This window comes from Misgurnus anguillicaudatus, chromosome 9, assembly GCF_027580225.2.
Source record: "Misgurnus anguillicaudatus chromosome 9, ASM2758022v2, whole genome shotgun sequence".
Taxonomy (NCBI): Eukaryota; Metazoa; Chordata; class Actinopteri; order Cypriniformes; family Cobitidae; genus Misgurnus; species Misgurnus anguillicaudatus.
In genome coordinates this window covers 7,069,616-7,091,992 of record NC_073345.2, presented here as the reverse complement: position 1 = coordinate 7,091,992, position 22,377 = coordinate 7,069,616, and the positions used below count along the sequence as shown (strand labels likewise).

Genomic DNA, 22,377 nt, shown 5'->3' with positions numbered 1-22,377 from the left:
GGTAGAAGGGTGAAGCGCGAGTGATTTCAATGTTAAGTCAATGTGAAGACGCGCGTCTGAAGGTCTCGCGGCACGGATGAAGCGTTTGGCGCGGAAGACGTGATTCCGTATCATTCGCGTGTTTAATTCGGGCGAATGGTGCTAATTAAGCGACTGGCGCTGTATGCGCGAATGGTGCTTTTTGTGCATTTTGCATTTGACGCGAATTGCCGACTGACGCCCGAGTTGACGCGCCGCGTTAACCAATCAGGAGCCTGCTTGCTGCTGTGGCGGCAGCCCCGTCTGGAGTCACTCATTCAACATGAAGGAACGCTGATATTGTCCGTAAGCAGTCGCTATACGACACAAGTTCTTATTTCTATAGAGACAGGAATAAAAAGGAACTCGTTTGGAAGAGTGTCAGTGAGGACATCGGACAACCTGGTAAGTTGTAAATACACATTTCACTTTTGAGTCACGTGACGTTTATCGACCCGCGCCGTTTATTTTCCCCCTATAGTAAGGTGAATAAATACAAACCAGTAATTCTCTCGAGAAGTGGATTTTGCCTCTGACGCGCGTCAAATGCTCGCTTTTTCCAAGCGTCTACTTCGCTTTAGACGCGCAAATGCATTCAAACTGTTCAAGCGGCAAACTAGGCGTGATAGACGCGATTTTGACGCCTGAAACGTGGTTGGTGTAAACGCAGCATCAGAAAATTAAACCACCATGCACCCTTCAGATCAACCAGCACCTGCAATGACCTTAACACACAGGAAGTAGTCCAAAAGATTTCCCCGTTTCTTAAAGGGGCAACATTCATTGTTGTAACACCACAGACATGAATTTTGGGGACACTACTTTTTTCTTACTTTAAAAAAAAATTGTACATGTTAAATAAAATCTATATTCAGAATATAACCACTTAATTTGTGTAAATGTTATATTGTTGCAATTACAATCCATGATACCTTCATCCATGCATATTTTGTTACAAATGCAAACTCAATTAAATATGTATTTTAAAACAAAAAATTTAATTGTTAATAGTGCATGAATTGTGTTTATCCTACAGAATACAAACATGGAAACATTTTATAATTTATTGGTATTTAAAGATTATTTCAACTGTTGTAAAGTAGAGGGACACCACTTGCCACCACAAATAAAGAATGGGACCCACCTGACATAATTTTTCCGAACCTTTTTACAGAAGGTAAAAGTGGCTGTAACCTTTACTGACATTGTCTGTAATGATTATAGACATGGAGCATTTAGACGGGACTAGCTCTGATAAAAAATTTTTTACTCCACCTCTCTATGTAAAAATAATCCCATCTGAATAGGGCTGAAGTCATACTGTATTACGTACATGCATTCTGAGGTTAAAAACCAAAATTTTGTTTTGCAAACCTCCTGTCCACTCTGTGATATGTACAATACATGAGGCTTGAGACTAACTGGTGTAGTATTACATGCTGTATAATGTAAGAATTGTTGCATAAGAGCATTTGCAGTGCCCAGACCTGGTTAAACCCCTTATATACATAGAGACAGACAGGCAGGAGCACATACGCCTTCATCCCCGTGAGGGCAGTTAGGAAAAGCAGGGCAGACAAAGCAGCTCAGGTAATTAAACTCCATTCATGCTGTTAGTCAGGATCAATAACACCAGTTAAACCACACACTGCGTATTGCTGGCTTCCCACTACTGCCGACACTTTACAATACGAAACAGATCTTATCTTTTTAATATTCGAAAAAGTCACCCCACCATTAAAGCAGGCAGAGCGATCCCACCGCAGACATGGCTTCTCCGCTAAGGGAACTCTGGGAAAATTAACGTTCATGTGGCAGAATCCACCTGTGCCTGGATGTCAAATGCAGATTACAGCAATTGTGTCATGCGCTACCCCCTGGGCTAAGCGGTTCTAACCTCACTTCACAGGCAGAGCGAGAAGAAAGCGGTGGCCGGGCCCCCTGCATGTGCCTGTTCCTAGACCCGGGCAGGGGGCAACGTGGGCAGCGTGTTCGTAGCTGCAGGGTGCCCGCAGACAAAGAGGTACGAACTGCATGCCCACTGTTCGTCGTGTACGATGGTAGCTTTTTCTACGCCAATCAAGAACGTTTAGGTATTTACAGAGACAAAGCCATGAGCTTAATCAACAAAGCGTGGCGTTATCTGTGAATGTATAGTGAGTAATAAAAGGAGACGCATTGTAAGGACCACACGGAGAGGAAGGGTTCAATCACAATTAAAAGAAACCCCCTACATTACAGCTAATGAGATCTGGTGCCATGTTGGCATGGTAACCTGACAGCCCATGCCCCCCTCAACCACCAAGAGCCTCCAACGGGAACTGGCATCTCCGATCATTCGTGTTGGATCATCTAAGCAACAGGCTAAAACGAGATAAAAGAGGACAAGAAAAATATCCTTCATTAAATCATGCAGGGCTTACAGACATACTGTACTGTAGATGTGTCTGTGCATGTTTGTGTATTGACAGCACACCTGTTGAAAGTGTGGGAGCGTGTCACTACTAATCATTAAGTTAATGACAGGAACAATTATCAAGCGACATCAATGACAGCCTATGCACCGCTCATCAATTATAACCCATTTTGACTGACATTTGTTCAGTCTGTTCCTATTAAAGGAATAGTTCACCCAAAAATAAAATCCCACATTCCAGTAAATAACTTTCTTTCTTCAGCTGAACACAAATTAATTATTTTATATTAAAGTGGCATCAGGTGCATTCAATATTGGGATCGGGTATCTGAATAACAGAACAGATCTAAATCCGATACTGTGCATTACCTATGGTTGTTACTGTCAAGCTATTAAAAGGACATAAAAGGACGTTTTAATGCACTTAAGTCTTCTTAATATGCTTGATAGCAAAATCTGATGAGGTACACGCTACTGGGTTAAAGGATTGGAAAAGCGGACTGAATGAAACGCGTCACTCACACAGACAAAATAACTGTATTTTAAACACCTCCATAAACCATTGGATGGATGCAATATGTGCTAAGCAAACAAAATATATATTCTCTTTGAGTTTATTAATGCTGTGAAGTGTCCATTGCACATAAGTGTAAAGACCGGGATCGGTATCGAAATCAGATCGGTAATGAAAAAAAGTGGTATCGGTACATCCTTAGTTTAATATGTCCCAATATTGAGGCATACAATAAGGTCAAACCTCTGGTTAACTGTATTACCCACTGGAGTAATTAAGATAACCTTAATGCCCATGTGACATTGCAGCATTTAAAAGGGATGCTCTGATCCGGATTTGTGCAGCTGATACCGAGTACCGATTTCTTGTTGTCATGATCGGCCGATATCAATGCCAATACTGATTCTTCAAGCAGATATGCCTGCTCTTTGATGACTGTAACTGTTAACTCTTTTTCTAGATAAAGTATTACAACAGATGTTGCCTTTGTTATATTATTTATTCAGGTATGTTATTTTTGTTTTATTAGAGAATCAAATTAATAAGCACAACAAATGTTCATTCTACAAAGAGCAATTTAATATAATTTGCCTGTTAAAAATACTGAAAATAAAACAACAAAATTGACAAAAGTGAATAAAAAGATTGGTTCATGAGACCTGCGAATTTCGTGAGTACTGATTAGGGATGTTCATGTATGTCATTTTTTCATTTCAATTAATCCATGGGTCTGAAAAATTAGTACTCAATTAACTGGGGGGCGGGGCAATCAAAGGGGCGTGCCATGGTAAAAATAAATAAATTATTTTATTTAAAAAACCTCAAAACTTAATTTTAAAGAAACTATGACAGAACAATGAACATATGCTAGATTAGTAGTAAATTCAATGTTTTTAACAGAAACCTATTACAGGAATAGCTGTGTGATGAAGTGAAACTAAAGGGTTATTAAACACAATTTGCAGAGCTTTCTATACATAACACACTCTAGATAAGATTAAGCATTATATAACATAAATGTATTAAACAACATGCATATATATGCACAAAATGCAAGACTTAAACTAAGTTATGTGCTGGACAGACAGTTATATCGTTTCCAAGGTATGAGCTGTGTTTATACAAAATGTATTAAATCATTAAGTCATGTGATTGATTTGATGTTTACATTTAATATACTGTTCATTATGAAAATATTATATATTTTTTGAAAACATATTATAATTTAATGGCTTTATTTTAACCTGGCATTTGAAAATAACACATTTTAGTGTTGCAATGGCAATACCGCAACACTGTGAAAGCGTGGTAATTATGCTAGAGGATATCATACCGCCAGAATCTTATATCGGCCCATGCCTAGCCGTGTTGTCCTCTCTTACCTCTCAGTCAATATGTAATGCTCGTATGGCCCCTGTGATATCTCTTGACACTTGTTTGCTTTTGAATCATGCATGGGGTTGATGTCATACGCCTGTCTGGGCTGCTTACGTCAACGTCAAACACGCACCCAGTCTTTACTACCACAGGCACTTGTAATGCTAACCAGACATCCAAATGCTGCCGTAACCACAAAAAATAAATAAATAAATAGATGATCATAATTTTTGTGATCGATCGTCGATGCCACGTTCGAGCATTTGAGCAATCGATTACGCGTGCCCATTTAATGCGATGATCGACCGATACGATCTACAGCAGATCGATTGGAACATCTGTAGCATTTAACATAAAATAGTTTGTTTGATTGCATAAACATCAAGGATGGCATCCGGGTGAGTAAATGATGAGAGACACTTTTTATATTTGGGTGAATTATTCCTTTTCGTAACCTTTCCATGCAGCTGTACGCCATCATGACATCACAAAGCGAACGGGAATCGAACAATTCAATTACATCAGTGACTTTGCCATTTTGACATTTATGAGCAATGACTCACACACATCATCTGGCATAACCTTCTATTTTTTGATGCCCAGTGAGCGTCACGAGCAGACAGAACACAGCGTGACACAAAGAGAGTAACGCTTCTGCAGTCCCACAGACCCAAGAGTCTACGCTTCTGACTCTCAGACACAGACAGACGTTTCTGCGAAATGACACTCTAGCACTGATACTCTAAAAATCTGGATGTGAAAGCAGACACTCTGGGCTTACGTGGGAAGAAAAGAAAACGGAGCACAGATTCTGAAACCCAGACATGAGCTGTCATCCAAATGTAAGGACAAAATCACATGATTCTCCCTCTCTCTTCCTTTCTCCTTATCGATCTGTTTGAAATCCAAACCACATGTACCTTTCATCAACAAACCGCCTGACTTCTGCACAAGCCTTAGCACTTCCTAAACCGTACACACATGCATGCACACAAACATGCTGCACCTATAAACCTCAATCCCTTAGTTTGGAATCAAACATAAGACTTAAACCTCAATCCTGAGTACCTATAGAGCAAGGTTATAATCGTTAACGAAAACTAACGAAAAAACGAAAACTAGATGGGAAAAAACATTGTCGTTAACTGAAATAAAAATAAAAACGAGTCATCACAAAAAAACGATAACTAACTAAAACTGTAATGTGTGTCTGGCAAAACTAACTAAAATAAAATAAAAATATAGATTAAATGTCCTTAGTTTTCGTCTTTGTCTTTTATAGAGCAAATAACGCTTCAAATTCCTTTCCATGCGTCTCTCATTCACGCAGTGTCACATACACACATTCGCGAATTAATGACTCGTTTAAGTTGATTCCTTACAAGGTGTTGCAAATAAATGAGTCTTTTGAGTCGATTCTTTACAAAGCAAACGGGCCAAACGTTTTGAATTGGTTCGCGAATCAGTTTAAATGAATTGTTTAGATCGGTGCAACAACTGAATCGTTTGATGCGGTTTTGCTTGTGTCTAGAAACACGCAGAACATAAAGAGTGTTGTATTATTTGAATATGAATTTACTAATCTTTTAACTAAAAGCTAAACTTCACACGTGTACCCGCCATTATATACTCGCGACCTGTTCGTCGTCAGAAACATTTAAACGCGCACAACCTCCAGAAGCACTGTGAACACGTGACTGAATGAAGAAAGTCCATCGATGATTGACGTCTGATTCGCTGTCTACTGTACTGTAAGTGCTTCTCACAACACACACACGTGACATGAGATTCACAACATAAGAAAACATGAGTTATATTCTAAAATTAGTTTGTATTTCATGTAAGTGTAAACTGTCGATGACCAGGATATTCTCTGAGTGAACTTTAATATGCATAACTGAATGCAAAACACTGTCGGTTTACTTGTCTGATATTTCAGCTATAAGCTGTATACATCAACATTACGTTTTCAGACAAACAGGCAAAAATCCTCAGTTCAGTTTGCTGTGGAGTCAAGAAGTGTCTAAACATTAAAAGATAAACAGACAAAAGTACAGAAATGTCACCTGTTTTAACATGCACACTATTCCAACTCAATAACACAACACGTTTGTATTTTAATACTATCTGATGTGGCCACGTTGAGACCATTAACTCAGAAGTGTTCAAGTGAACTGTGTCCTAATGCATTAATTGTTCACACGTGTAGTATCAGTTTGATCCATTTCTTTTGAGTTTTGCATTTGGGTCAGCATTAAAGGCTGTTTTTCTTTGTTGTTAAAGCATGTATGTGTTGAAACATAATCAAAGGTTAATAAAATGTGACTTCTGTACTTCTGACACACTGATATTCATTTTTCCAATTTCTGGTCTCCACAGCAAACTTTTGTCTTTACTGTCCTGATACTTATATTGTGCACTGTATACTGTGTGTGCATGTATGTGTGTATTTTTTTTCTCAAGAGTAACTACTAACTCGCTACTTGAGTATTTATTTCTTTAGATTACTTCTTTTCACCTCTGGTTATTTGTCATGGTCTTGTCTCAGACTGCGCTCTCTGACAATCTGACAGAAATGTCTTGTTGTGGCTCAAAAATGGGTTGAATACATGCGGTTCATGTATGTCTTCTTTAGTCTGTTGGCTCTTTAACTTTTTTACTGGCACATATCACATTTTGCACTTACTGTGGAGTGTTGAACTTGAGACTGTTTACATATTTGTGCCCATATGTACATTTTATGTACTGGTTTTATTTTTGAATTAATATTTTCTAAAAATGTATGATGTTTTTGTTGAGTTAATATTACACAATTCTTTTTCTGACCTTTTTGAATCTTGCCCTGACAAATAACCCAAATTATAAAAAAGACTAAAACTAACACTAAAACTAATAAAAACTAAACTAAAACTAAGCATTTTCAAAAAATAAAAACTAAACTAAACTACCAAACCCACTTCAAAAACTAATTAAAACTAAACTGAATTTGAAAACAAAAAGTCAAAACGAAATAAAAATAAAAACTAATGAAAAATGCAAAACTATAATAACCTTGCTATAGAGTAGTATTACATCCTTCATATATCCAAAGAGTCTTTGGTTTTATCAGATTTATAAAAGACAGATCAGCTGTACCGATTCTTTGAAAATTAGCCTGAGCTCCTGGAGGTGTACCGCGGGTGGAGCGAGTCACAAGCGGTAAAGGATAAGTCCATTTTCTTAAAAAAAATCCAGATAATTTACTCACCTTTGTTCAGTCGAGAAGAAATTATGTTTTTTGAGGAAAACATTCCAGGATTTTTTTTTCATTTTAATGGACTTTAATGGACCCCAACACGTAACAGTTTTAATGCCGTTTTAAAAAAGTGCAGTTTAAAAGGACTCTAAACGATCTTAAACGAGGAATAAGGGTCTTATCTAGTGAAACGATTTTCATGTTTGTACTTTTAAACCACAACTTCTTGTCTTCCTCCGGTCCTGTGACGCCCTAGCGCGACCTCACGTAATACGTCATCACGTCAAGAGGTCACGGATGATGTATCGAAAATCTTTCTAGTGTGGAGAAAGAGGACCGTTCCGACGTTGTTGTATGTGGAAAGATACAAATTAATGTCTTTGTGTCAGTTTATTGTTTAAAATGGTCCGCAAATGTGCGTTTCATATATGTAACACGTGACCTTTCCACACCATTACGCAAACTACATGAGGTCGAACTGGCTCTTCACACAGCCAGAGGAAGATGAGAAGTTGCGGTTTAAAAGTGTACATTTTTTATTTTTCGTGTCAAAAATGACAATCGTCTCGCTAGATAAGACCCGTATGGCTCGTTTGAGATCATTTAAAGTCCTTTGAAACTGCAATTTTAAACCGCATCAAAACTGTTAAGTGTTGGGGTCCATTAAAATCCATTAAAAAGAGAAAAATCCTGGAATGTTTTCCTCAAAAAACATAATTTCTTCTCGACTGAACAAAGACAGACATCAACATTTTGGATGACATGGTGGTGAGTAAATTTAATTATATGGATTTTTTGGACTAATCCTTTAAACAAACACACCTGCTACTACGGATAAACAAACTATATCCATTGTTTTCATAATGCTGGATTCTTTGGGAAGCTAAACAAGTTTTAAAAAAACTTAATTATATATAATATATTGTTGTTTTTTTAACAAGCTTAAATTTCCCTCACAAACAAAAACACACTTCTTAGGTGACGTTGATTTCGCGTCAGCTCTTGGTGGGTGTGTGCGTGCGCTATTGCGGTTAAAATGCCCATAAGGACTTCCACTGTACTTCCTGCACTGAAACTGAAACTAAAGATTGTTACATATGAATCTTCAAGAGATCTTTAAGAGAAATCAATCTCTTAAACAGCGTTAATGAGTCAGAAAGCATGAAAGCTTTACCCCCCCTCCCAATTGCATATTAGGGAGAAGCTAGTTAATCTAATCCAGTCAATCATAATGCAAGTGTATATATAAACATCCTACACTATTGTCATAATTCCTCCAGCATAGGACTGCAACGAAGGTCAACTGTCACTCTCCATCATTGTGAAATATGAAGTAGACAGTGACAAAAGTGAGGTAAACAACCCTCCTCCAAATAGTGACAAAGCTGTTTTGTTCAAAAAACTGAGCTGTTGTGTGTGTCTGCATATGTGTGTCTGTGTGTATGTGTAGGTCAGTGATGGATGAGTGGGCTATCATCTCTCCCCGAACCCTCACTCCCCCAACAAAGTTTACCACTGCTTATTTGTCATTGCCATCATTGGGCCAGCGCTCTCACCCGGGGATCAAGCCCCACTTTATCTCTGTCCTCCAAAACAAGACAATACCACTAAAACTACACAAAATATTGTTGTGCCACCGAATCCACTTTGTCTGTTTGTAAAATCTTCAAATTGAGCTTCGGCTTGATCCATGTTTCTGCCCCAGTGATTTTTATTTCAGATATCCAGAAATTACACTTCATACACCAATATCTCTTACATCCTCTCGAAACAGTACTTTTCCTCCGCTCGTACAACTGTGTCCTGAGGCGAATACAGTACCGAGCAGTGTTTCAACAAGTGAGGACATGATCGTGTAAAGGAAAAGAGCAAGCACAGACATGATCGTGCATAATTCTCACCTCTGCTCTCACCTGTTCGATAGAGAGGTGCTAATGGGAAAGAAAAAAACTCAAGCAATTAACGAAATAAAATAAAAAGCAAATGTGAGGATGCAAATTTTGACGTTTGCACAGTTATAATCCCCTTCTCCATCAACTATACACCCTAAACATACAAACACACCAAAAAGGCTGTTCACCTTCTGCTACCTACGGTATGGCGCTGACTTTTGCGATTAAGGCACAATCCATAATGAACCTAATTTACATAAAAAAGACTTTTGCGCCGAACAAAATGACTATATGACTTCATTTAAATACTATTTCAGTGCATTTAGCACCTGGTGGCCGCAGGTGCTTAGTGTATAAGATGCAGGTTTTTGGACTTAAATACCACATGCAGAAGTACCATGTTTGTTGTGAATCTACCTCCCAGGAAAGCCCTTGGACCTGAAGAAAGCAAGGACAGAAGTTCCCCAGCCCCTTCACACTACACAGAAAAACGTCTAGGATGGCAGAGATTGATTGTGTAGGGCAGAATGAGCCATGTTTCATGTCACAATGCAGCTGTGACCTTCAACATGGAGAGAGATCCCAGAGGAATGGCAGCCGCTCTTCTACATCTCCATCCGAGACTCTACGAGGACGCGAGCGCTCACACACATGTACATACAGTACACACAAATCATGTCGCAGCAATTCATCACATCAAAGTAGCTCTCCAACGTTTATAATTGTATTTTTTCGTCTTACCATCTTTGACCTACTCCTGCGAGACCCTGGAGCAGAGGCCGTAATGTGGAGAGTTTAACACATAAGAGCTCAGAGCACCTGGACACACATTCAGCTGTACACCAAAACATCTGCACCACCTCAGATCTGACTTTTTCTTTTCTTACAGTCTGCGTTAAAACCCTCAGCAAGGTTTTAAGCATCACATCATGACTTCTAAATGCACAACATAACTTGAAAAAGAAGTACAAATTTGAACAAAAGATGTTGATGGGCAAAACGGCTGAGGTAAGACAACAGATCCATCAATAAACCCTGAATAATCTATTGCATATATTCCATTGTTCAGATTAGCAAGAAGGTGTGCCAAAAGACTTTATAATCAATCATAAATCAATATCAATTAATCTGAGTGTTAATAAAAGCGTGCTGTGAGACTGATGAACTTGGCACTCGAGTCCTATTGAAAACAGCAGGTGAGCACATTCGTGCATACAAACATACTGTAAATGCAAACACAGGTGCATTAAGAGCCCTTATTTTTCTGATTTACAGTTTTACACATCCTCTGGTGTGTAAGTGTGTATTAGTACATGTTGAGGATATGCAAAGGTACATACCCAAAAGTAAACAATGACGCGAGTTATCGTCTCCAACTTAAATCTCTTTTTTTGGTCTACAACAAACACTCGGATTGGAGGCAACAGTTTACTTCCTCAGGCTGTTGACCTGGACACGACGACCATTATCATAATTCTGCCGCTTCTGACTCACAGCCTGTAAGTAGTCGATGTTTTCATATTTAAAAAATTAACTGACTCAAACGCGAGTTTTGTGCAGTGCAGAGTAGCGCTTGTTGTTTGTTGCTTCTATTATCACAAATGCAGACATGCTTTTATGTTTTAGTATTCTTACTGTGGGTTCACACCAGACGTGTTTGAGACATCAAATTCGCGTCCACCGCGCTTAGTTGGACGATTTTGAGTGTACATGCTTCATTTTCGTGTGAAAGCCGCACGTGAATTCTAGTCATCGAGACATTCACGTGGAAATTTGCGTCATGGGAGGGGCTTCTGCGACTCCACTCGCTTTCTGTAATCACGTCACTAGAGCAAGTTCCTGAGTTTAACACGGCACGTTTTTCTGCCAAAGTTCAACTTGCGCGTTTTTAAGAAAATTGTCTGTATTTGACTCAAGGGTTCTTTGGGAAAGCAAAAATTTTTCTTGTATAATGGCATTGGAACTCCATGAAAATCTATGTCAAATAATATGTCAATATTACAATTCTTGCATAACATGGCACGTTTTTCTGCCAAAGTTCAAATTTTTCAATGCTCGATTCGCGTCATTCGACCTCCAGACGTGCATCAACGTGTCTTAAAGTTTACATTGACTTAACATTGAAATCACTTGCGCTTGACGCCTCTACCGCGGCTGGTGTGAATGCAGCATTAATATCATCAAGGTAGTAAAGATGATATTAACTCCTGTCAGCATTGCACTGCGAGCTATTCTTCAAAATACGGTTGGACCATCACATTTCTGGGTGACGTCAGAGGTATTTAGGCCAATCACAACATTCTGGTTAGCTGGCCAATCGTAGGACACTGCGCTTGTCAGAACAACGAGCTTTGTACAAAATCAACGCGAGCAACAATAATGTATGGTATGTGCAAAATTTGTTTTTTGAACTATAAATCACGCAAACATATTGTATTACACCGAATACACAGAATAAAGTTGTTTTTAGCAATGTAATAGGGGCTCTTTAATAAAAGATAATGAAAAACAACTTTTTGAAGTGACTTAACAGTTTATAAACGGAAGGATGTGCTTTTGCAACATGAGATTTGTGCAGTTTGTGCATACACAGTGTAACTATAAGTGTAGCGTTTATTGAGGCTATACAAAACACTTCACCCAACCTAACCCATTAGCCATTACGCTGATATTGATGAAAAATTACTGTTACACTTAAGGCCTTGTAAATTAACAAACTGTTGGCTTATTAAAACAATAATAGATTTTCCTGTGTTGCTCAATTTCCCTTGCGTCTAATGAGATGCCAGCAAGTGGCCCCTGCCTGCAAGGTTAATAGTTTCCATATTTTTCAATTTAAAAACTGGGATCTTCTAGTTCAAGAACCGATGCGGAAGTACCGTTAATTAGACAGCAAAAACTCAAAAGAGCTTCGAGAGACTGCGTAAAACAGACAACCACATCCACTTCTGAGGCTTTCCTGTGAAATACGACCGACTCTTATATATCTTCTCCCAAAGCACGCCTAAAAGCACAGCTGCTTGGGTCGCTTTGTGAATACATGTTCGGCTCTGTAAAACAGGAGAGCCGATGCTAAAGCCACGGCCTTATCTTGCGGGGGGTGTGCACTTAATGAGGCCTTTGAACACCACAGTGTCTTTCGACGGAGGTGAAGCTGTCGGGGTGACTGCCCATCGAGTTTTGAAATGATACGGACAGGCAGTGGTGGGCTGATACGGCTTGCCATTGATCACACATTCTGGACAGGAGGCTTTTCGATCACCCCCTCCTCTCTTCCCGTCTCCTGCATCTGTGGGCTAAGAGGCCTGGGCTGAGGTAAATTGCCTCATGCCAGTCTAATTTTAAGAGGCTCGTAAAAGCAGAGATACGCCGAGCTCTTTCACGTTCTCTCCCCGGCTCCCTGAAGTGCACAGCTATGCTCTTGTGTAGAGATGAAGCTTCAGGATCTCATTCTCTTCAGGAAAGAGTATGCTTTTACCGCACACATGCACAGACAGACGCGCACATACATACACTGACCATCGCATCTGCTGGACTTGTCTTGGCAGACAGCATTTAATTTCAGTTTGGACCTCTGGGCAATTTATCCACCGTGTGTGTCCTCTCCATCATACTGCTACAGACGAGAATCCATCTCATAGCCATTGAGTTTGGGTCTACATGAGTTAATCAATGAGCACTAGAGATTTAATTGTGTTTTGTATAGGATGCATTATGACATGTAAAATATTACGTAAAGCTATTATGCCCTTCTCTTCTGTATTAATCAAAATAAAAGTTTAAAATGGCTCTTACTATATTGTGTCATATTCACGTCATGTGCATGAATCATACTAATGCTGATAAAACAAGCGAGTTGGAGTCTCCATTGCTTAGTCATTGTAATTAGGCTTAAGTACAGCCTACTACGCAAATCATTCACTTTATTGTCTTAAAGGAACAGTTTACCCGAATTTAAATGTACTCTCTATTACCGGCTTTCCTCTGTGAAACATAAAACAACACGCTAGGCAGAACGTCCAAGCTTGTGTTTTCGATACGAATAAAGTGGATACAAGGCAAGTGGGTGGCAATTTATTATGCCAAGACTAGGAATATAACACACAACTCATGCATTAATTTTATAATGCTACTGTCCTTTTTGGAGCTTGGCAGTATAAATCACAAACCACTTTCCAGCATCACAATCAGTGTATGGAAAAGAGCAGCAGGGAAAAATCTAATTTTGCATTTCAGGGAAGACAGGCACTAATATTGTCTTGTATGCGAGTGTGGGGAAAGAATGAAAAAATATAATTTTAGGGTGAACGGTTCCTTTAATGCTTTGATACAATACAGACAATTACAATGCGCTTATCTCCTTCTAAATTAAAACACTTCTTATCAAAGATTAGATTATAAACAAATGTTAGCTATTTTATCAGTGGCAGGACAGTGTTTGCATCAGTTTTGCATAAATCACCTGCAGTGTGACGATATGTACAGCAGAGCATGGTAATGTAGTATAATCACTTTTTTTTCCACAAATCCTTAACGTTAAAGTTGCTTGAAACACAAAGACATTGTCTAATAATAAACTACGATATTTCTATTCCATCCATTTATTAATGATTGATGCCTAAATATAACTCAAAATACATCAAGAATAAACACAAAATTAAGAAATCCTTGTAACGAATTAACTTACTTGTTGTATATTTGAGTAAAGCATGTGCAGTGCGCTCAAATCTTTACGAAGTTTACAAATGTGCGTGTTTTGGCCAACGCAGTTTTATATCAAACTCAATCAATCAGATGTACGTGTTTACTCCGTTACAAAATATACCTCAACACACACACATACCTACAAAACAGTTGTTTTCCTGAGCATTGTATCGATTTATCCATGGCAGATAAAAGTGACCGTTGGTCTTACCCAAACGCGCGCTTTACCTCAGGCACTTTCGCGCGCCTGTCAGTTCACGCGCCAATGTCAGTGAGTGAAGCGACTCCTACCTGCATCGTGCTGGATCGCTTTTGTCCTATGGCTGTGAATGCCCGGGTGATGCATCTCTCCCCGGCTTTCCCGACGCCGTCAGAACTCCTGTGAACTGGTAAGGTAGGATACTAAATATCGCAAATGTAATCTATAATCGAAATCTTTAATCTCGCAATCAGCGTTTACTTCTAAACACCAGTAGTGTTCATCTCTATTTTCCTCTGACGTTTCGTTACGGAAAGTTATAAGAATGAAACGGCAGTATAGAGAGGAGTTAGAGAGAGGAGCTCTGTGCCTTCTTTACTCCACACACAGCAGATGCTTGCGGTTTCGATGGAAAGGGAGGGGTGGGATGTGGCCGGGAATGTTTATGAAGGAAATAACAAGTGAGAGTGAGAAATATCTTGACACCGATGAGAGATATTAGACTGCACGGATGAGATAGAGACACACCATTATCAGTTACTATTCTAGCTGCTTATAAATTAGGTTTGTAGTCAGGTCTTTTTACCCACATTGATCCACAGACAACACGAGTGCTGTGATGCACTGTTAAAAATAAAGGTTCATAAAAAGTCGGACTAGGTCCATTAAGAACCGTTATTCAGACTATAAAGGTAAGAAAATCGTCTGAATTTAAATCTAGGGTTCTTTAGGAAAGCAAAAATTGTTCTTTTATAATGGCATTAGAACCCCGCGAATATCCCTTTTAACCCCTTTCTTTTCTTAAAGGAATATGTCAATATAAAAATTCTCGCATAATTTATTCACCCTCATGAATATATTAAAAAGCCATGTTATCTCCTTATATGGGGGTCAAGTTCAACATGAAGCTCCAAACATCCAACATTAGTAAACCAAATGACTCCAGTGGGCTAATATGTTTTCTTAAGAGAAACAATATTATTGTAAGTTAAAACGATTTATATTTTGAGATTATTTAATCATCAAGTCGTGCATCCATAGCAAAAAAGAGATCGGCACAATAAGTTAAAATAACATTGAATCTCACTGGTGTTTGCTTGTCTCGAGACTAACTGTCATATGCGTGTTTTGTCACAAGACATGCGAGATTTGACGTTATGAACGTCAAGTTATATGATTAAGTAAATATGAATTTACTTACAATATTACACAGCGTATAAGCAACTAAATAAGCTCAAACTATTACGATTTCTCTTACAGACATCGTTTCACTCCACACAACATTTGTGACTCGTGCTGGCAAAATAAGTCGGAACAAATTTTCAAAAATGAGTTTTTTTTATATTTTGACATTATTAAAAAAACCTTCAAAACAATGTTTGCATACCTTAAAATAACTGATAAAGCTAATAGATTTGGCACACGCAAAGTCAAAAACATTTTCAATGTCGGAGCCGATGGTGTGGCCATGGACATTGCTCCGATGCACTTCTGGTGACCCGAGTTCGAATTCCGGCTCGAGGTCCTTTGCCGATCCCATACCACCTCTTTCCACCCTGTACTTTTCTTTCGTCTCCTTATTGTATATCAAATAAAGGCATAAATGCCCCCACCAAAAAAACAACAACATCAATATATGTTACACTTTTTTCTTTCTGAACAGACAGTTTTAAGATCTACTGTAATGCAAGGATCTCATATAATGATATAGTTAACCAAACATTTACTTAAGACATAACAGATTATGTCTGCATGAATTCTTGTCAAAACAGATATATTTTTTAAAACTGTAATTATGTGTATTTGTGTATACTGTATATCGAGGTCATGCGCTCGCACGTTCGGTTCGCATCTGTCAGTCAGCGTGAGAAAGATAGTTTTCATGTCTTATCGCTCTTAATAACTCTTTGCACTGCACTTTATTTCCCCATTCCTTCATGTTTTAAAACCAAAACCAAAATGTCACACGCATGTAAATGGAAACGCATCTTTTGTATTAGATTTAGTATACCAGATTTAGGATACCATTTAGGATGGTACACCTGTCAGAAAACGTACAAACAAAGATCATTTTAGATCAAGAGACAAGGACTTAAATGTACTTATTTTTAAGGCCAAAATCAACATTTATACTTTCTTTTGCCTCCAGCTCAAAATTAGACTAAGCGCATTTCGACTCATTTTGTCAACACGGGTCACATTTATTAAATGAAGTGAAGCTTTTAAAGCTACTAAATTTGGTCCATGGGATCATATTATTTTTCAGACGGTGGTCAAATGGTTAGTTATGGTATGATGGCCAGTGCTCCTGCAAAGCTCCAAGCTGCTACATTGTTGCCCACGTGCCCAATAAGTTTCACATAGCCAAGCACGGCCTGCTGGTTGCCATCCTCTCCCATATGGGTCAGCTTCCTGTCCTTGCTGGGCAAACCCTACTACTTATGAAGCCCCCTCCTACAACAAAACACATTTCATGCTGACCTATGAGCAGTTTTGCCCTCTTAATTCCTATTCTTACTTTGAGCTACTATGATGAAGCTGGTCTCTGATCCGTGCCAATGAACATCCATAGGAGCAGCCAGGCATTGGTCCTGTACCTGGAGTTTAAGTTTGGACAATACGAGTCAACAGATTGTAATGCTGGCAGTTGTTATCTACCCTGGTCTAAAACTAGACTGCAGGGTCTGTTCATAAAAACTTGCGTGGGATCTGTGAGTGCTATCCAAACTCCAAAGCAATAAAAAGCACTTACTCTTCAGTAGTGTAGTTTTTCAATGCACCCAAGTGGTGATGGTTACAGGGGTAGGTGCATTTGTATGTGATGTACACTACTGGTCAAAAATTGACACTAAAATGTTAACAATGATCCTAAAAATCTTTTCATCTGAAGGTGTACAGTTAAATGTTCGAAATTACTGTCGTAGACAAAAATATAGCTGTGCCAAACAGAATCATTTCAGTTATTAGAAAACTGAATTTTTATTTTAAAATATTATTTTTGAAATAGATGACTTAGACTGAATATTGAAGGAAAAGTAGCCAACAGAAGTCCAGAGTTAATGTAAAATCCTTCAATATTCTTTAAAAATCATTCTAAGGTGAAACTTCAAGAAGCTTCTAAAATGGCACGAGTATGGTTTTGCAATTTCTAGGCAAAAATATATAAATAAAGAACAAGTGAGTGTTTCAAAACTTTTGACGGGTAGTGTAAGGCAATGATGGACTAAAACAGTGAAACTGATCTAATTTGTTGGTTCCCTATAGAGTATGGTCTTTAAAATATGGGTGATATTTGCAGCAATGCCATAGAAGAACCATATTTGGTTCTCCAAAGAAACTTGTAGTCAAAAGTTCCTGAAATAACCATTTTCAACCTTTTTTGACCATGAAGAATCTTTTATGCAACAGAAAGCTTCTGCTGATGTTAAAGTCCCCATGAACAGAAAGTTGTGATCGACTTTACTATCTACCGTATTTTCCAGACTATAAGTCGCTCCAGAGTATAAGTCGCATCAGTCAAATAGGTGTCCGTACATGTTATTAGGTGTCCGTACATGTTAAAGTAACATTAACAGTTATTTACACGATACACAATGGCATACAGAACATACCTGGGAGGCTGATAGGCTAAATCAACACGAAAAGCCAAATCAAGTTCAAAAAGGTCTCGAAGTCATTCCACATCAATGAATCACTTGAATTACATTAATACAGGAGCAGCATAGAGCGGACTCTCAGGGCTGTAGATGGTAATGGTTTCTCTTGGTTCATATAAATTAATTTTGACATTTAAAGACACACTATGCAGATATTTTAACTTAATATAATAGCTTCAGTTATATCGGTGGTAAACAAAGTCATAGTAGGGCGAATCATCCTCCTGTTGAAGTTTGGGGAGGACGCCGCTAGCAAAACCAGCAATGCAAGCTTGAGAGAACCGCCCCTGACAAATCTCGCGAGAATCACGACTTGCTTTATGGCAACGACGTCACACACGTTAGGCTTGTTCGACTTTGTGTGGCGCTGCAAGGACCGACCGCCGGATGACGTCAAAGTACCACGAGAATGATCCGAGATGGCACTTTGACGTCATCCGGCTGTCGGTTCTTGCAGCGCTGCATGAAGTCGATCAAGCCTATAACAACAACTGCACGCGCGAATTTGAGACGTGAGGCTAAACAATTTAAAAAGTTAAGAAAGCATCTTTGGAGGTGTATTAGAGGGGGAGTGGGAAATTATGACAGTTGCAAGTATTCTCCAGCGACTCTAGGGGTCACTGTTTGACAAAAACGCCGATAATGCATAGAACACCTTTAAGTCGCACCTCACTAAAAGTCGCATGAACAGCCAAACTATGAAAAAAGTGCGACTTATAGTCCGGAAAATACGGTATATTTCCGAGTAATACGGAAATCACACAAGGAAAATAGCGAATGTAGCTTATGTTTTCCATCATGAATTGAAATGAATTGGAACTCGCAGCAGACTGACAGTTGAAGCGGTGGTGTTAAAGGATGCTCCCACCCAAGTTTTCTGGCTGACGTTATCAGAGAAGGATTGTCACATTTTCAGATTTTGATTAAAGTTGATTAGGGCACATGAATTAAGAAAAAATAATGACCCAAACTGAAAAATTGTTCATAATAAACACTGCAACATTCCATTAAAAAATAAGAATTGCCAATTTCATGGGGACTTTAAAGCTCTTTATGAACAATATAGCCTAACAAAAGGAACATTTTTAAGTACACCATGAACTGCACCCAAAACCCCTCAAGATTATGAAGCAGTCACTGTACATGATGTAAACAGCATCTCTTTTTGATTTACTAGGTCCACAAAAGCACATTTGAATGTTTTTATCTTGCATGCAAGAATTTGATCAGGTAGACACAAATGGGTCAGCAATTCATCTTTTCTTTTTGCTAGGATACATTTCAGAAGTAGGAGAGTTACAGACAAACTTTTGTATAAAAACAAAAGGTTGAAAGGCACCACATACATTTTTTTTTATGTTACAATGTAGCATTATGTAAGCACTATACTGTGGGCAAGCACATGTTACAGGATAATGAATATTTAATATTTAGAATAGAATAAATAAGTAATGTAAAAAATACATTTAATGATGAGGCCCTGGAAATGTTTAATAATGAGTATATAAACAATCACAAATTATAAATGTAATTTGTACAAATCAGAATGATCTGGAATGTAATCTATGATATTTTTATAATATATTTTTTATTACGATGGAAAAATCTGATTTCTCCTGGGATGCAGTGGTTTATTCCCCAGTGCACATCTGTTGTTCCATTGCAGGCTGTCATGGGTTTGGTCTAATCACTGCACAGGTGTCTGCCTGTGGCTGTCAGTCATCTAGCTTGCTACAATATGCAAATGATCATAAATGCCATCGGCCGGGTTATGCCACAGTTGGATGAATCATCCAGTCCAATGTCATTTGAATGGGCTTGTGCCAACTGCAGAAGTCTTCCTATCGCACCTGAAGATGAGAGCTAAACAGGCATACTTATCAACAGCCATTAATATACACAGAGTGTCTTTCTAGATTTCCTCAAGCACTATGCCGAACTGTGTAGGTCTCCAGTTAAGCTAAAACAGACAGATATTCCCCTTCCCTGCCATTCCATGCAGCCGAAGGCTGTGAAACTGCTGACACGTGAGCTCCTCTTTGCCATGTCGCACTGAAATGCCGCTAGCCATGTACTTGACAGCCCTTGCAGAGTGCAAATCACTTCCAGTATGCTAACAGTAAGAGTAAAGTGGCACCAACTAAATACTTAGTCGAATTCATGCCCAAGCCATTTTAGTGAATTGGAGGATATTCATCAGTGACTTAAAAATACTGGTGTTACATTCTATCACTGAAAAATATTACTATTTTATGCATTATATTTTCTTATAGTTAGATTACATGCATTTATTTACACTGTTAGAGTTTTTATTGTATATATGCGGTACGTTGCCAGTGAGTTACTGTAACTGCATCATTACAGTACCATAACTGTACAGTACATGTTTTTTACAGTATGATGCCTTTACCGCAGTTCCATTTTACAGTATAATACCCTTACTGTAACCTAGTTTAAAAAAATATTGCATTGAAGGGGAATCAAACCCAGGTCATCCGTGTCGTAGGTCTGTAACACTACCACAGTGCCGCAGAGTCACTAAAAGTTACTCGTTACACTCCCCAAGTAGCCTCTTCTGTCACTCTCCCGACACTCCGAGGAGCGAAATCTTGGCGTCACTAGTGTTTTGAAGTCTTGAGGTCAAATTTAAATCTGACGGTCAAGCATTTATCCATGATCCTTTCTTGTTTCTATCTACAATTCTCAATAATTATTTACACTGCTGAAAAAAAATTCACATTTTGAAATTTGCTTTACTGCTAAAAGCATAACAAATAAAGTGTATTTCATTTCATAGATATATTTTATTTTTCCATTTTACATGCTTTTATAACACTATTTTATTCAACTACAGTAGCACTACTGCTGTTGTTTTACAGCAGTCTACCGCAAAAGAAAATGATGGTATTTTACTGGGCATTTTGTGGTAAGTAACTGTAGAAACTACAGTTAAGTCTAACAGTGTAAACAAAAACTGAATTTTAAAAACATTGATTTAACTTCTACCTCAATGGTGATTTGAAAGAATGATTACAATGTTTCTTGCAATGCATTGCTCTCTTCATATTCACATCACATTGAGGTTTTACTCATTAACAAACTAACTCAAGTCGCTATTTCATAAGGCTGATGTGGTTCTCTGCAGAGAGGTGGCCCTGATCAAATATTCCCTTTCAGTAGAGGAAGAACAAAGGCTATCAATGGTGGGGGGATTACTTATGCCCTTTTCTCTCGCACCGTGTCCAGTTTTCCGCATTCTCTTTTACATGAGAAGCAGCTCTCTTACGCAGATAAAAGCAAGATCAGTTTGATTAGAATAACCTGTCATTCACCTGCATACATGGGGCATTCTGCTGAAAGAACAGAAGAAATAAAGGAAATCCGATAAAGCCCCGGGTTTCTAATTAGCTTGGGATTATTAAACATTGTATAGAAAACTCTGAAAATTGGAGAAGGGGGGCAGCTGAAGAATATTAATTGGATGACGTAACATTTGCCCAGTAATCGTAACTGGTTTGCAGAAAAGCCATGTGTTGATGAGGCAGATTATAATTATGGTTTAAAGATCATTCACTGATGTTTATGCAAGATGTTTATGTTTATCCAGGTACTGCAGCCAAGCAAAACAAAGCTCTGTAATGATTATTGCATATCTTGTAAACATCATATGGCAGTATAAAGTAGTTTTATGAAAGGAAATGCTGCTCTCACCTTCATGTTGTTTCACACCCGCATGGCCGTTGTTTAATAATTGGAACACAATTTAAGATATTTTTGATAAAATACAAGAGCTTTTTGACTGCAACACAACTACCACTTTCAGGCCCCAAACAGCAGTAATGACATTGTTAAAATAGTCCATGTGACTACACTGGAAAACAAAATGAACGATTTTCGTCTATGTCAGTCCTGATGTAGACTGACTACGTCAGACTTCGTACTTCCGCTCAATTTCAGTTCGCTTCTGTACTCAGGGTGTGTCCCAATCAGCTCCCTTGTTCAGTAGTCAGGGCACTGATCAGGGAGTCGGCCATTTTAAGGGCTGTCTCAATCGCAAAATTCTTCCAGTGCACTGGAACGTTCCTTCCCTAAAATTTCCACAATGCAACGCAGAAACCAGTGAGCATTGATGGTCCCTATGTTCCCTTACCGGAAATCACGATCCAACTCAATAAACTTTACGAAATGTGACAGAACTTTTATAACGACAATCATTTGTTTTAGTTTTAAATATAAACACACATAGCTACACAGTGGGGACCACAATCTACTTAATATTTAAAATAATAATATTTATTTAAAATGTAATTATATTCCTTCAATTTTATGCACAGAAATTTAAGATAATATTGACAACGTTTTTACA

At 38.4% G+C, this 22,377-nt stretch overlaps 1 protein-coding gene across 4 annotated transcripts in view; it reads right to left on the bottom strand.

The window, feature by feature from the left end:
* Nucleotides 1-22,377, bottom strand: part of tenm2b (teneurin transmembrane protein 2b) — a 368,733-nt gene that overhangs the window by 180,789 nt on the left and 165,567 nt on the right. For 2 of the 4 annotated variants that reach the window (XM_055181249.2, XM_055181251.2), the window contains exon 1: nucleotides 14,448-14,741. The exons of the other annotated variants lie outside the window; for them this stretch is intronic. In XM_055181249.2, the coding sequence (XP_055037224.1) occupies nucleotides 14,448-14,502 (55 nt within the window). In that variant the 5' untranslated portion in view covers nucleotides 14,503-14,741. Of the gene's footprint in view, nucleotides 1-14,447; nucleotides 14,742-22,377 lie in introns of those variants that run through there. 4 annotated transcript variants of the gene reach the window in all.